Source organism: Rhamphochromis longiceps, linkage group LG18, assembly GCF_057381845.1.
Source record: "Rhamphochromis longiceps isolate RC_006_pf linkage group LG18, R_longiceps_female_GT1.1, whole genome shotgun sequence".
In the NCBI taxonomy this organism is placed as follows: Eukaryota; Metazoa; Chordata; class Actinopteri; order Cichliformes; family Cichlidae; genus Rhamphochromis; species Rhamphochromis longiceps.
Window position 1 is genome coordinate 9,202,396 of NC_140574.1, and position 15,542 is coordinate 9,217,937.

Below are 15,542 nucleotides of genomic sequence, written 5' to 3' on the forward strand. Positions count from 1 at the left end.
AGTACGAAGAAGAAAGGTGGAAACTCGACTCCAAAGCTGGGTTTCAAGGAACGCCTTCAGATATTTAGGCACCAAGATGACAGTGGATAAACAGCAAGTGTGTGACGGAGCACTATACTAGAGGTAAACTCAAGAATATTGAGACCTAAGATGAACTGAGAATATGAATTTTATTTCGATTTACTTGTTTTGTTATATAATTAGTTAATCTTATAAAGAGGGCATATAAAATTACATTAAAGTCGGGTCATTTATTTGCACAATAAGTTGGACCCTACAGACCACTGGGCTTTCGGCCTGTGTGCCGGAGAGGGCACTCTTCCACAAGTGGACAGAAGAGTTTTTCCCTCACCAAATATAGCTAATATAGCGATTATGTTTTTGGAAGTCAACATGATTATATGTTTTCGTTGTATAATGTTTTTTTTTTTTTTTTGGGGGGGGGGGGGGGGGGGGGGGTTTCTTTTCTTTTTTCTCTTTTTTTTCTGTTTTGGGGGAGTACCTTTCGATCTTTGGCTATGTACAGAGATTGGAATTATATAAGGTCGTACATCAATGCCCTGTAAGGTAACTAAAATAGTGTCATTTAATGTAAATGGTCTGGGGAGCCATATTAAAAGAAGTAAAATTATGTCAAAAATAAAAAGAGAACAAATAGAAGTTGCCTTTATACAGGAATCTCACTTATCGAAGCTCGAACATGATAAATTAAAGAAATGGAAATTTAATCAGTATTCCTCTTCCTGCCCTCAGAGTCCTAAAAGGGGTGTGGTAATTCTAATCTCTAGTAGGTTAAATTTTGAATGCATCCAAGAAATCAGTGATAAGGAGGGGAGGTTTGTGTTAGTCAAAGGGTACCTGGAGGGTATACTGATTACTCTTATAAATGTATATGCTCCCCCAGGATCAGAGATAAAATTTTTCAAAAAGGTTTTTGAATTGATTGTTGGAGAGGCACAAGGTACTCTGATTTTGGGAGGAGATTGGAATGTTCGCCTCAACCCGTCCTTGGACTCATCAAACCCACACGCTCCGGGATTGAATAAAACAACCAAAAACATCAAATTAATCTTAAAGGACGTAGGGCTCATAGATGTATGGAGAGAACTAAACCCCAACAAGAAGGATTATACCTTTTTTTCTCACCCTCATTCATTTTATTCTAGATTGGATTATTTTTTTATGTACCAAAAAGATTTTAGCAGGGTGATCAATTGCAGGATAGGAGTGATGGATTTATCAGACCATGCCCCATTGTACCTGGAAGTAGTGCTTGGATACGAAAGAAGAGTTACATCCTGGAGATTAAATACAAGTATTCTAAGCACGATGAAAGAACAAATTAGTCAAGATATAATAGATTATATAGCGGAAAATAATAATGAAGAAGTTTCCCCAAGTATTCTATGGGACGCCCTAAAAGCAGTGATAAGAGGAAAACTCATAGGTTACAGCGCTAATTTAAAAAAGAGAAATGAGCATTTAAGAAAACTCCAGACACAACTACAATATCTTGAAGATGCCCATAAAATAAGCGCAGTTACAAACTTACAATTAGAAATACAAAAGAAGAAAAACGAAATCGATGAAATTTTTTCAAGTGAAATACAAAAAAATATGGTTTTTTTAAAACAAAGATACTATGAGGTAGGAGGCAAATCTGCTAAATTACTGGCTTATAAATTAAAAAAACAACAATTAGAAAATACAATATATAAAATAAAGGACCCTCAAACAAATAACATTGTGTATAAACTTGAAGATATACAGTCAGCCTTCCTAAAATTCTACAAAGAACTATATACACAACCTAGAGTGGATATTAAAGGTATGATATCTTTTTTAGATTCATTCGACTTACCAAAGTTGAATGAAAAACAGAATATAACCCTAATCAAGGACATATCTGAATTTGAAATTAAAAAAGCTATTACAAAATTGAAACCGAATAAATGCCCAGGCCCAGATGGATTCCCATCAGACTGGTATAAAGAAATGAAAGAGGTACTGATTCCTTTGATGAGAACATCATTCAACTATATTTTAAAGACGGGAGTAATTCCCCCATCTTGGAATGAGGCTTCTATCTCTATAATAGCTAAAGAAGGAAAGGACAGGCTTGACTGTGGAAATTACCGCCCCATTAGTGTTCTTAACCAGGACTTTAAGATATTTACATACATTCTTGCCAAAAGAATTGAAAATATTCTTGTTCAGATAATTAGTTTGGATCAGACTGGTTTTATTAAGCAGAGACAAACGCAAGATAATGTTCGCCGAACACTACACGTTATTGATTATGTTAGGAAAAATAAAATTCAGATGGTCCTTATGAGCTTAGATGCAGAAAAGGCCTTCGATCGGGTTAATTGGGAATTTTTATACAAAGTCATGGATAAATTCGGATTCCATCAATCGTTTATCAGGATTATACAAGCATTATATAAATCACCAAAGGCAAGAATCAAAGTTAACGGGGCGCTTTCAAATGTTTTTAACCTACAGAGAGGGACACGTCAGGGTTGTCCTCTAAGCCCCTCACTCTTTGCTCTCTTCATAGAGGCCCTGAGTCAAAGTGTAATACAAAGCAATACTATTACTGGAGTCAAGATTAGGGGTCGAGAGCATAAGATTTCCTTGTTTGCTGACGATATTTTGATTTATTTGACAAATCCAAACACTACTTTCCCCAAGCTATTGTCACTTCTGGAGATCTTTAGTTCAATATCAGGTTATAAACTAAATATATCGAAGACTCAGATATTAACTTTTAACTATGAGCCCAATTATGAAATTAAGGCTAAAGCCAATTTGAAATGGGAAACGGAGCAGATGAAGTATCTTGAAGTAAATATTACTAAAGATCTGTCTAAGATATACAATGCAAACTTTAATCCTTTAAGTTATAAAATAAATGAGGATATTAAAAGATGGAATTTATTACCATTTTTAAATTTTGAATCACGTATAGATACAGTTAAAATGAATATCTTGCCCAGGATGCTCTACCTATTCCAAACACTCCCTGTAGAAATAACTGACAAACAATTTCGGGAATGGGACAAAATAATCTCTAGGTTTATATGGCAGGGGAAAAAACCACGGATTAAGTACCAAACTATTCAGTTGGCTAAAGACAAAGGAGGGTTGGGGTTCCCATGTTTGAAAGACTATTATATTTCTGCTCAATTGAGGACATTAGTGTGTTGGTGTAATGTAGATTATCAAGCGAGATGGAAAGAACTAGAAACAGTGACCTTAAAAGATTCTCCAATTCAGGCAATTCTAGGGGATGTGACACTTATTAAAAAACAAATTCATCAAGGAAACCAATGGATTAACCTACCTTTAAAACTCTGGTTACAATTTCTTAATAAGAATGATTGGATTGAAAAGGTTAGGATTTTAAGATGGTGCGCTTTTGACAGTGATTTTTTACCTAATGAATTAGACGTAAGATATAAAAAATGGTCTGGACAAGGTTTAACGGCATATTGTATGTTTTACGATAAGGGAATTCTTAGGGACTTCCAATCAATAAAAGATCAATACCAGTTAAGTAAAACGGACTTTTTTAGGTTCTTACAAATTAGGCATCATCTATATAATTTTATACCTAAGAGAACAGATCTTTTTTCTTTACCTGTTCTGAGTATATTTGTCAAGGCTTATCAGGCTGACACAGGCCTTAAGGTGATTTCAAGATTGTACAAGGGTATACAAGAGGTTAAGAAGTGGAATACTACCTACATCAAAAAAAAAAAAAATGGGAAAATGAAACAAATATAGCAATATCAGATAACATTTGGTATGAGCAGTGCGCTTTTCAGTGGAGAATTTCTAGTTCTAATACATGGAGATGTTACGGTTGGAAGAGTATCTGTAGGTTTTTTATTACCCCTGCACAAAGTAAACATTATTTTAATCACTCTAATTGCTGGAGAAATTGTGGGGCCCAAGGAGTAAAACATTTTCATCTGTTCTGGTCTTGCCCAAGGATCAACATTTTTTGGGTATTGATCCACTCTGAGTTGCAGATTATTTTTGGTATGCAGCTTCCCTTTAATTGGGACGAACTTTTGTTTGGATATTTATACTCAGTAAATGTAGATAAAATGTCTAAGCAGTTGTATGGTATCCTGAGTTTGGCTGCCCGTAAAATTATTACCAAGAAATGGCTTAGTGTGAAAATTCCATCACTGGGTGATTGGCATGAGACTGTACATGGGATGTTTAAAATGGAAAGAATTACCTTCATTAAAAGACTCCAGTTTGATATATTTAGTGAAATTTGGGGTAAATGGAAACACTACATCCGGTTAAGGAGACCCGATCTTGTTTGAATCTCTGTAACTATATATGCCACATTTCTGAATCGTTATGTGTTTATATGTATATGTTAGTATGTATGAGACTACAAGTGAACACATATGTAAGTAGGTATGTGTATGTATGCTTAAGAATATGGGTGTGTGAGTGAATATGTGTGTGCGAGTACATACACACTAGAGGGTACACCCGTCTGTTTTTCTTATTTTTATTTTTATTTTTTTTTATTATTTACGTCTGTTCTTGATTATATGTTTATTTTGGATTATTTGTGTTTATATAGGTTGTTTAATAAAAAGAGAATAACAAAAAAAAAAACTATTCTTGAAACAACCACATTGTGCTATGATAAACAGTTCCCCTGTAATGTTCCTATCCCTTTATTCATTCAGATGTTCTGTCTGTATATTCTTTGGCAGCGTAAATGTAGACTAGTACGGTGCCAAAAATGAAAAGAAAAACAAACAATGGAATTTAAAGGGAGCGGGAGCCAGAGGAGGATCATGTTATTGGGTGATCCCTAAAATCTAGAAGCTCAAGAAAGATCCTTAAAGTGATTTTCAAGTAAACAGATAAGTCAATTGTTTTATGAATGTAAGCCAATAACTGGGGAAGAAAGATGCGTGTGTCTGTGTGCGTATGTGCATGTGCAAGTGTTTTTGGCAGTGTAATTGTGTATATTTGTGTGTGTGTGATTGGTGCCTGTGCTTTTGTAAGTACGCTCATGTGCTCATGAATCTTGCGCGCATTACTTTTTTGGAGTGCCCTTGTGTGTGTTAGAGTGTGCGTTTCTATATCTACGCATCGGTAACTGCCCCTGTGAGTGCGCGTGTGATTTCCAATAACTGCTGGGTTTGCTCAGCATCACCTCTACGGTTGGTTTCACGCTGCTTCTCTGTTCTGCTAGAGGTGTTTGTGAGGAGAAATAAAAGCAGCATTTGGTGGTGGGGGGCACTGGGAAATCACGGAGCTACTGTTTACAGCAAACACACAGCAAAAACCGAGACACACAGCGGCAAAGTTATGATCTCCGTGTCTGTCCCGCTGTGTCTGTCTCGCCAAGTCCTTTTCTGTCTCTCTCTGTCCGCTCTCGTGTACGTCTCTGTCAGTTAAATGCTGTGTGCTTTGGGGGCATAAATGTTACATAAATTATATTTCCAAAACATCAAATAAACAAGGATGCAGTAAGCATATCAACCCACAGGAATGATGCAGTCGCCCCTCACGGCCAATCAGAAACAAACAGGTCGCTGTATTCATGACCTTTGTTTGTAAATGACTGGAGGGAGACATGGCTTTGTAATGTGACAGAAAAATCTTTTCTGTAGTTGCTTTGTGTGCCAAGCCTTCCTATATACTGCAGGCTAAATGTACTATAGATGCACAGCATTTCTATAAAGAATATAACTATAGCTAAAACAGAGATTCGTCTCTAACTGTGGCTGTGTAATATCTCTCTCATACATTATCAGAGGAATTTTTCAGGTAATAGTTCAATTACCACGTCTGTGTTGTAGGTATTTGATTAGTTTTGATAACTGAAACATTCAAACGTTCACATGAAAGGAAGTTATTCTAGGTTTCAGCCTGTAGCTTGAAGGTTGTGAATTTCTGGACTCTACAGGTCAATAATAGAGCCATAATTTTGTCAGACATCAAATATTTGGCAAAGTAATACAGCACTTTGCTTGTTAAGGCCCAAAAGCATTTTGAGTGGTAAATTAAAATATACGGCAGTGTAGATGAATTATTTCTAAAACTATGGAAGCATAAAAAATGTATTTCAGACATGACAATGATGTCTTTTAGACCATTTAAAAAGTGTAATGCACCAACTAACTTACTAACTGTCATGATAGCTTAAATACGCTTATGTGATGTCTCACTGTCATAGATGACAGAGGCAGAGCACCTACCCCAGTAACTACTCAGAAAATTATTACACATTTTCTTCTTCTCTCAGTGTTATGATTTTATATATTAGTCTTATAAGCTACTAATAGCACATAAATGCCTGGAGAGTTTATTACGAGTCATAATTTTTCTCCGAGTACTGGATGTTAGCCATCTATATGCTGTTTAATTTCTTTTTGTTACTTCGCACACATGCACATAAACACTTTCTTTTTCCTTTTCTCTCTTTGAGGTGAACACCTTTTTTTGACTCTTCCAGCCACACTTTGCCCTTTGCTGCCTTTTTCGGAAATGGCAAATATATGCGTGCGGTGTACACAACACAACAATGACAGCTACGCATGCAGGCATGCGTGTAAACACGAACAATGCTTTCGCATACACACGTAGACACAGCGTGCTCTCTCTCCTGAGTGAGAGTGGTGTGTGGTAGTTGAAATGGGAGCGAGCCATAGCCCAGAGGCAGAGCTGGGCCATGAATACAAGGAAAGGGTCAGCGTGGCAGTTTTTGGGGTGGGGGTTAGAAGCATGAATGCTTCAGGGTGTGGAGATGTGCAGTTTAGGGTTACAAACCTCACAAACTGCCTTTTCATTTCTACATTTGCTTGTAGGAAATTGCATTTGGCCTCTGATGGCCACCTTGGAGGTCTTCGCTGTTTGGAATCAGCAGCTGCATTCCTCAGGGAGTACTGTGACCATGTCTAATAAGATGACAAGACATCCCACTTTAAAGTCAAGGCAGTTAAAATGTCAGCCGATTTCTTCTTGTTACAAAGACTTCCTTCTTTTTCATATTAACTCAAATTCCAAAAAGAAGAGCGCTGCATGAAAGTTATGATTTGATATGAGTGAGCAGTGTTATTGTTTAGCTCACAGGAGAAGAGAGAGCGCTGAAAAGTTGATTGCTGCCTGAAATTCCAGTTTTATACATTCTTGTCAGCTGCACTCAGCCTATTTCTTTTTTTTATCCTTGAGCTAATCAAAAACCTGTGAACTGCACTCGGAATAAGAAGTTATGTGATAGATTCATTTGTGCTTATCACAGCAAAGACAACTGAGCAAAAAGGGATAGTGGCAAATATTATATGGGGACACACACCTGTACTGTGCAGCAGCGCTGACACCAAGTCAGGTTACTTATTTCACTGCCAGCTGTCAAAACTGCAGAAGAGTTGCAGTTTTATTACAGGTACTACGGTTTCTTGATTTTTTTTTTTAATAGTAAACGTCTTTTTCTAAGGAACACTGCATTCATCGTTTGGTGGTTGTGTAGATTACGACTGTGATTGTCTGTGCAGAGCAAACTTTTGGCCGCACTCCTTCCTAAAGTAAATCAATGGGCGGACGAAATTTATGACTTTCACAAAGGAGACTACTGTCCATTTCGTAAACCTTTTTTAACCGCTAAAGTAATCATTCCCTAACCTTTTGGAAGTGGTCATTTCAACCCAAACAGCACACTTTTTAAACTTCTTTCTAATCCTTTGTTAAAGTCTTTGGTTGCAGTAAGCAAGGTGCTAAGTCTTTCCTGTACCCGGCACCCCTGACAAAACAAGAGCCATGTGTATTCGTATTGTGTTGTTTCTTTGCAAGTGGCTTTTCATTTGGAGAAAAGATGAGTTTTGAAGTGAAAAAGACAATGAATTCAGTGTTATACAATGACAGCTGTGAAAGGGCTGATGCAGACCACAATACAACATTAAATATGCTCTGAAACATACATCAGCTTTGTGGGAGCAGTCACAATAGACACCAAGGTATAGACCATTTTTCCCTACCATACCTGGGACAGCCTCCATACCACTGTGAGCCTGAACTAGCAGTTATGGATGTATGAATGTATGTATGTATGGATGGCATACAACTACTTATCAAGTCAAGTGTCAAGTGAAGGCAAACATTTCTTATATGGTTAATCACCTGCATAAATGTTCACATGAACCGATGTCCTAGGTTACTCATTATGAAAGTCTATGAATTATTTTACAGTACAAATTCACTGGCAAAAATCGTCCTTGCTGCTCAGCTTCCCCCTTCAGCCTACACTTCTGTGTGAGATTCTAGTGCAGCTCCTCTATTCCAAGTCAGCCACTGAATGTTAATACTTCAGCATTAATGCAAAATGTAGAATTTCTTTATAATACAGAAAGACTTGTACGCTTCAAGTAGAAATTGATAGGGCTAGTTAGATAGTGCTTGTATTGATGTTTAACAAAGCTCAGCCTGAAGGGAAAAAAAGACCAAAGTGAATAAAATATATTAAAGGTATTACGGATAATATGCAAGGGCACTGTGGCTTTTATTGTGAAGCTGGGTCATTATGCAATGAGAATAAAAAAGAGGAAGAGAAGATATGCCCAAGATTATCCCCAAGGGTAATGATGCAGGGATGTAAAGATGAGAAGGAGAGTGAGGAGGAGGCTGAGACAGAAAGAGACAATTGCAGCAGAAAACAGTGGATAGGAGAGAGGGCGAAGAAAAGTGAGAAATATATAAAAAACATGGAAAAAATGTTCATAGATACAGAGAGATAATGAGGGAAATACTGGAGTACTAGAGGGGTAGTGAAGTGAAGCGGGAGAGGAAAGAGAGAAGATGGAGGGAGGTGGAGAAACAACGAGCTGGGTCCAAAGAACAAAAGAGAGCGGGATTGAAGAAGCTATAAAAATTGTGCATTGCTGCATTGAAAAAAATACACAAAGAAGGAGAGGAAACGAGGACGGAAAGAGTCAGACTGTATTAAAAGAGGTGGGCTAGTCAAAGTTAAACAGGATGAACTTGGAAACCCTAACAAGAAAAAAGAAAAAGTGATTTGAGGAAAATGTAGAGAGGCTAAAAAAAAGAGCAACACACAAAGCAAATATAAATGTAGAGAAACTGACCACATGTGAAAAGGAATACACGGGGAGTTTGAAAATGGAGAAAATGTTAAAGGGGAGAGAGACAGAGGTGTGTGTATGCTGGTGGAGGCAGCGGGTTGGTGGGGTATCCCGTAGGGTTAATTACATCTCTGTTCTCTGTCTGTACAGCTCTCACTTCTCTGATCTGAATCCCTGCTTCAAGCTGACAAACTGCAGACACACGTATTCAATCCCAAATATGCACACAAATCTACTCCAGGCAGCCACAACTTTAAACCCACTGACGGGTGAAGTTAAAATCTAATGTTCGGCATTAAACTGTGAGATTCCTTGAATACAATTGGATAAAATACTGACCTACCACTGGCATTGTTGCGAGCAAAAACCCTTCCTGTGATTGCACTGGCCAGTGGTTCTGGCCTCTTCCAACACAACGTTGTGCCCAGCCTCAATGCAAATGCTGCTCTGGAGCACAGATATTAAAGGTATTAACCAAGCCTCCAAAACAAATACCACAAATGCACACTGCAATTAGCTAGGTTTCATTTGACGTAGACGTGACGTCGACGTAAAGCGCGAAATTTGACTGGCGGTCGGAAGTGAAAAAGATAAGCGCAAAATCACAGACAGACAGTACGCAAAATGCCTATGTCCTGTTGTGTTTACGGATGCTCCAGTAGGTCGACCAGAGAAACTGATAAACGGTATTTTAGGGTACCAAAAATAGCCCAACGAAGAGGAGAAAAATGGAAAATTCTAACCGAAAAACGTAGGAAAAAATGGATTTTAAATTTACGTTTACAGTCGGGAGGAGCAGAGTCTGCCAATGCCCGTGTCTGCAGCGACCACTTCGTCAGAGGTAATGTTATGTTTGCAAACGAACTTATTAGCATTAGGTTGTCGTTAAATTCTCGTTTACTTAGTGCTTTTAAGTTAGTAGTCTAATATTGACTTGATTGGGACTATAGGCTGCCCAAGTGCTTTGGATGACGAAGAGTCGGAGGACTGGGCTCCGACGGTCAATCTCGGCTACGAACGAAAACCCAGATCGGAATCAGTTCTCAAACGAGAGAAAAGAATGAAGCTTAAGGCAGAACAGCATCGATGTGCAGAGGCGATTTTGGATATGCAACAGACGGCTGAGAGCCCGGATTTGAGCCTAGTGACAGTGGAGAACAGGCTACTAACCCTGCCATACAATTGCAATGAGCTGCAATCACTTCTCCATCCTCCTTTGCAATTACCCAAGTCTTCAGAGGTGTCTCGTTAGACCGCTGAGAATGGTTTACCTTGAAACAAACAACTGTCACTCTAACGAAGTCCTAAGGATGTGGCATGTTTGTTGACGTTAAAGCCGCTACCGCTAACTGTTAGCGTGTTTAAGATAAAGCAATATAAGAACAAACACTCACCCTTGCAAACACCAAACTGTATCCATCACGGAGACGTTTTGTTCCAAGGTTGTGGACCCACCCGCTGACAAAAAAATTGTACGCCTCCAGACTCTTGAAAGCTTTCATTTGCTGCCTAGTGTAGTAAGAAGTCTGGAGGACCAAGTAGTTGGTGATATCCACAGCCTCGATAGTAGGCAAATCCTTTACTTCTGTGGTGTATTCGGACATTTTCAAAGAATACGGATCACGTCCGATATATTTTTTAACTATCTGTTTATATCTCTCCCGAGAAACGGGGTCTAAAGTTGCACAATAGCTGCTCTCCTGACTCTCCACAGTGTCCTCCATGTTTACTTCCGCCCTCCACTCAAAAATCGCGCTGCCTCCGCACGTCATCAGAACCACGTGACCGCAACCCAACTATTCAAACGCTGCAGGATCCACTGCTAACTTTCCGCTATAGACACTGACAGTCCTTGAGGTCTTAAGTTATTGCCCTGACTGATCAGAACTGTGCTGGTAACAGACTGCACAACATCATACAGGTGGTTTTAATGTTGTGGCTGATCAGTGTATACCCACGCAGTCATACCCACACATTCATGCATTTCACAGCACACAAACAGAAATGTTTGTCTCCTCCTTCATATCTTTCTGTCACTACTTCTCTCTTTCGCTCTCCTACACAGTTACACACAGATTAAACACATCACAGCCAGTCCCGTGAGAACATGTGTTGTTCTGTACAGAGTTATACACGAAGATGAGGGCCTTTGCTCATAATAGCTGTTAATTTTGCATAAATCATGCATAACATGACCCACATGTAAATCACTCAAGTTAGCAGGCACAACCCAGCAGCTCCTTCTTTTTCCACTCAGAAAGAGAAGCAGCTCCCACGTTCGTAGTTTTATTTTAAGGTATTCTGTTTGACTTTCACTTTTTAAGATTAAAGACCTAAGAATGCACATTTTTACAGCCGGGGAACATTATCACCTGTTTTTCAAAGACCAGGTGTGAAAAAATGTTTTTCAATCAGGAGAACTATAGACAAAGAAGATTGCTGTTTTCCTTTTCATTCATTTTTACTTGGTGGAATACATCTTCACACAAGGAAAAAGGAAAAAGACAGAGAGAGAGCAGCGATAAGACCCCAAGTACAGAAAAAGGCAAGAGCAACATGGATTAGATTAGCTATAACATGAAAATTAGGAGATGGAGTCAAGGTGGGTCTCTGGGTGGCTTGCAGCAGTTGTTTAAGAATATTTACATATGGCTTGCAAGAACTAACATTAGAATGGATATTTTTGCCTCTGTGCCAGGGTTGTTTAACATATCAGAAGAAATAAAATCCATTAACATTCTATATTAATGTAATAAATCATACTGTATATAAAAGTAGATATGATTTAATTATTTTATTGACCCGTGTGCTAAAATATTGTTTTATCTCACCGTTCTAATAATATGCAGTAAAAGTAAACAAACTTTTAAACAAACTCTTAATCTTCTGTTATGTAGTGTATGTGATACTGCATGACTCCTTGCACGCACACACATATATATTTTTTCTTTTCTTTGTGCTGGAGCGACTGCTTTCCTGTATGTTCTTTTTTACTATCCCTTTTGGCAACCTTACAAGATGTGCTGAACTTGTGTTGAACTCTGAGTGATCCATGTGTGCACAGTGAGTGATAACAAGAGAGTGGTCGAGTTGTACCATGCACTGAAAATGCAGCACAGCTTCCATATTCTGTGTGTTGCATTTTGATTGATTGTGCAGAAATCTAAGGGCGTCATTGTATCTTCCCCAGTAGATTAATGAGAATTTTAGGGGCTGAAAGTCGAAAGCTGCTTGGATTTTAACTAATGACTGAACTAATTAAAGGTTTTTTTTCCACATTCTGCCTAAAAATGCCAGCGTTTTATGAACAGTTTGCCTTTATTTGAAACTACTGAATACAGAAGTACATGACTCGCAGCACTCTACAACTATGATTACAAAATGTTTTACATTAATTAAGAAGAAATACAGTATACAGGAAAAAAGAGACAAAACAAACTAAAAAGGTGATACACGCTGTTAAATGTTTGCTATTTAAACATGTCATAAGAGCCAAAAGCTTAAAGGAGAATTAAAAAGTCTGAGGATGAGATTTTAAACTCTGATGAAAATTAATAACCTGACCTCCCTTGGGGTTTCTATAACTTGAAGCAAAATAAGAGTGAACACAAAACCTAACAGGTTGTTTAAACATTTGAACTAAGTGGAAAAACTGTCCCTTCTGGAAATAATATCTCAACAAAAAGCACAACCAAGCAACAGCCACTAAGAACGGTGAAGTGTGTTAAGGCAGTTTTTCCCTTAAACTTCAAAATAAATTACACAGCTATCAGCTCACAGTCGCCACAGTTGTCTTCTTGAATCAGCATTCAAAAGGAAAGTTGACGAAACATCAAAGCTCTTCTTGTGAAGTTTTAAAATGTCCTGCCTTCATTAGACAAGCCTTCCACACAAATAACATGACAAGTCATGTAATCCTCCTGACAAATCAGTAAATCGCCCTGTTGTTTGCACCTTTGTGGTTGAATCCCACTGAGATGTGTCCCTCAGAGCCAGGGCTCGCTTTATTAACCAGTTTTGCCTTAATTAGCTAATAGGATTGTTTTAACCATGATCCAAGAACAGAATAGCCCACGGGAAGACAGACGCAAACTCTGTGGAAGTGTGTATATGTGTGCAAGTGCACACATATACACACTTCCACAGACTGAGTATGCAACTGCATTTGTGTTAGTGATATAGTGCGTTTGTGCACAACTGCATAAATTGGTTGTTGCATGTGTGAAAAAGCTTCTGTCTCTGTAAGTTTCAGTGTGTTTGTATATGTGTGCTCGTGCACGTTCGTGTGCATGTGTCATCTAAGGCAGCGCAGTCTCCCTCTCTCTCTCTGCCTTAATTAACGTGCCTTCTTGCAAGACTTTCTCCAGAATATGAAACAATTTTACCTGATGATGCAAACGGCTGAAAATAGCGCCGGGTGAGTGCCTCGCCTCCTCACCTGACACTCTCTCTTTAAGCGAGTGCGTTAATGTATGCCTGCGCTACACTTGTAGTTTTCTATCTGTGTATTTTAGTGGCACTGCGATAGCCAAAATGCTTATTTTGCTGCAGGAAATGTGTGTGTGTGTAAGCAAAATCCTTTGTACTGTGTGTGATGAAAAAGAGCAGGCTGTATAACAGCTTGCAATGATGTTCTTGCTACACAAGTGTTCGCTTACACATCCATGCATGTACACACACACTTTTGCACAGAAGCCTCAGTTCAGACCAGGGAAAACCTTAAAAAGGAGGCAAAGAGACAAAACAGAGAGAAAAGACACGGAGGAATGAAAAATATACAGAATTCAAGCAATGGACTCTTGACCAGCTAAAAAGACAATAATAATAATGAACACTATATATGCATGGAGTTCATGTTTATTCCTGTAAGAGAAATTTCACTCAAACCGGGTTCATATTAAAATACACTCATAGTAAAAACACATAATAAAAGAAACCATAAAAACACCCTATATTCAATAAAAGCACACAACAAATTACCCAGCAACCTCCATATGGACAAACAGAAGTCAATAAGACCAGAGAGGGACTGTGTAGCTCGATACAGTGCAATAAAAATGCCAGCTCATGGCCAGGTCACAGTGAAAGGAACTAAAAAATTGATCCCCCTCTCTGTCCTTCTGTTGCAGTGTGGTGCGTTCGTTTCTCCCAAGAGCCTGCGGACCAGTCGGTGGTGCTGGGAGAACGGGTGGTGCTGTCCTGTGTCGTCTTCAACTACAGCGGCATCGTCCAGTGGACCAAGGACGGCCTGGCACTCGGCATTGGAGAGGGTCTTCGAGGTAAAAAAAAATGCAGCTTCACCCAGCTGCAGAGATCAAAGTGAAGTGAAGAAGGGGAATAACTCAGCTACGGTTTTGGTTCAGTTTGGAGTGTAAGAACCCTGACAAAAGCTATTATGGTTGAAAAGTGTAGGGGTTTTTTAACATTAAGGAAATGAACACTGTACCATGCGAGAGAGAGTTAAGAGTGTGTGAGTGACAATCTGGGCAAAAAGGAGTCCTGTATATCATGCTGAATTAGAGAAAATCCCTCACACTGCTGACAAAAGCAGACGCACATTCACATTTACATTTTAAGCCGACACACACATCCAGAATGACTTACTATGAGTGCAACAGTAGAATATACTTCATTTTAAAGATGAGGAAACATCACAAGCAGTGAAAAGTGAGAGTCAAAGGGTCAAAGCCACAACAGACACCCAGTTTTTTTTTTTCTGTATACGTGGAATAATCAGACGAAACTCAGAAATGCAAAATCAAAGAATGAGAGGCCAGGAGAAGAATAAGAAAAGCAAAAAATGTCATTCTCAACTAACCTCATCTTGATTTTCTTCAAAATATGCAAACAAGCTTTTGACCACTGTGGCTTACTGAATGCTCGCATTGCTTATGAATAAGGCTGCTTATAGACCTCTGTCCAGGATAACTTTCAGGTAAAATAAAAGGGAAGAAAATGAGCTGATAGGCTCACTGAAATAGAATTAAGAATGCGCAGCATATCAAGTATTCAGATTTAACATCCATATAACACAATAATCAGGTAACTACCATATCTTTTCACCTTCATCGGCTGTGCATTATTGATTTATACAAATGAAAGTGTTGGAAAGAAAGAGAACTATACAATTATACATAATATACAAACACATAAATAAAAATGCAAATAAGATGATTACTTTTTTGAGAAGTATAGAAAAAAAACAGCATGTAGAAAAAAGAAACTGATGATTTCTAAAAAACCTCCATTCTAACTAACAGTCCATGAAAGCTCTTCTCCATCCACCCATATTCTTAACTGCTTACCCAATTCAAGTTATTGGAAATCAATTGTTTATTGTTTAAGGCTGCAGTTATACATCCCTACAAACCAATTGGTAACTGGCTTGAAATCACTAGCTACTCGTGAAAAATGATTTTT

General features: G+C 38.4%; 1 protein-coding gene across 3 annotated transcripts in view; it reads left to right on the top strand.

The window, feature by feature from the left end:
• The window catches only part of kirrel1b (kirre like nephrin family adhesion molecule 1b), a 92,638-nt gene that overhangs the window by 49,182 nt on the left and 27,914 nt on the right, over nucleotides 1-15,542 (top strand). For 2 of the 3 annotated variants that reach the window (XM_085390355.1, XM_085390356.1), the window contains exons 1-2: nucleotides 9,614-9,963; nucleotides 14,252-14,401. In XM_085390355.1, coding sequence (XP_085246481.1) covers nucleotides 9,747-9,963; nucleotides 14,252-14,401 — 367 coding nt within the window. In that variant the 5' untranslated portion in view covers nucleotides 9,614-9,746. Of the gene's footprint in view, nucleotides 1-9,613; nucleotides 9,964-14,251; nucleotides 14,402-15,542 lie in introns of those variants that run through there. The other variant, XM_085390357.1, reaches the window with a different exon arrangement.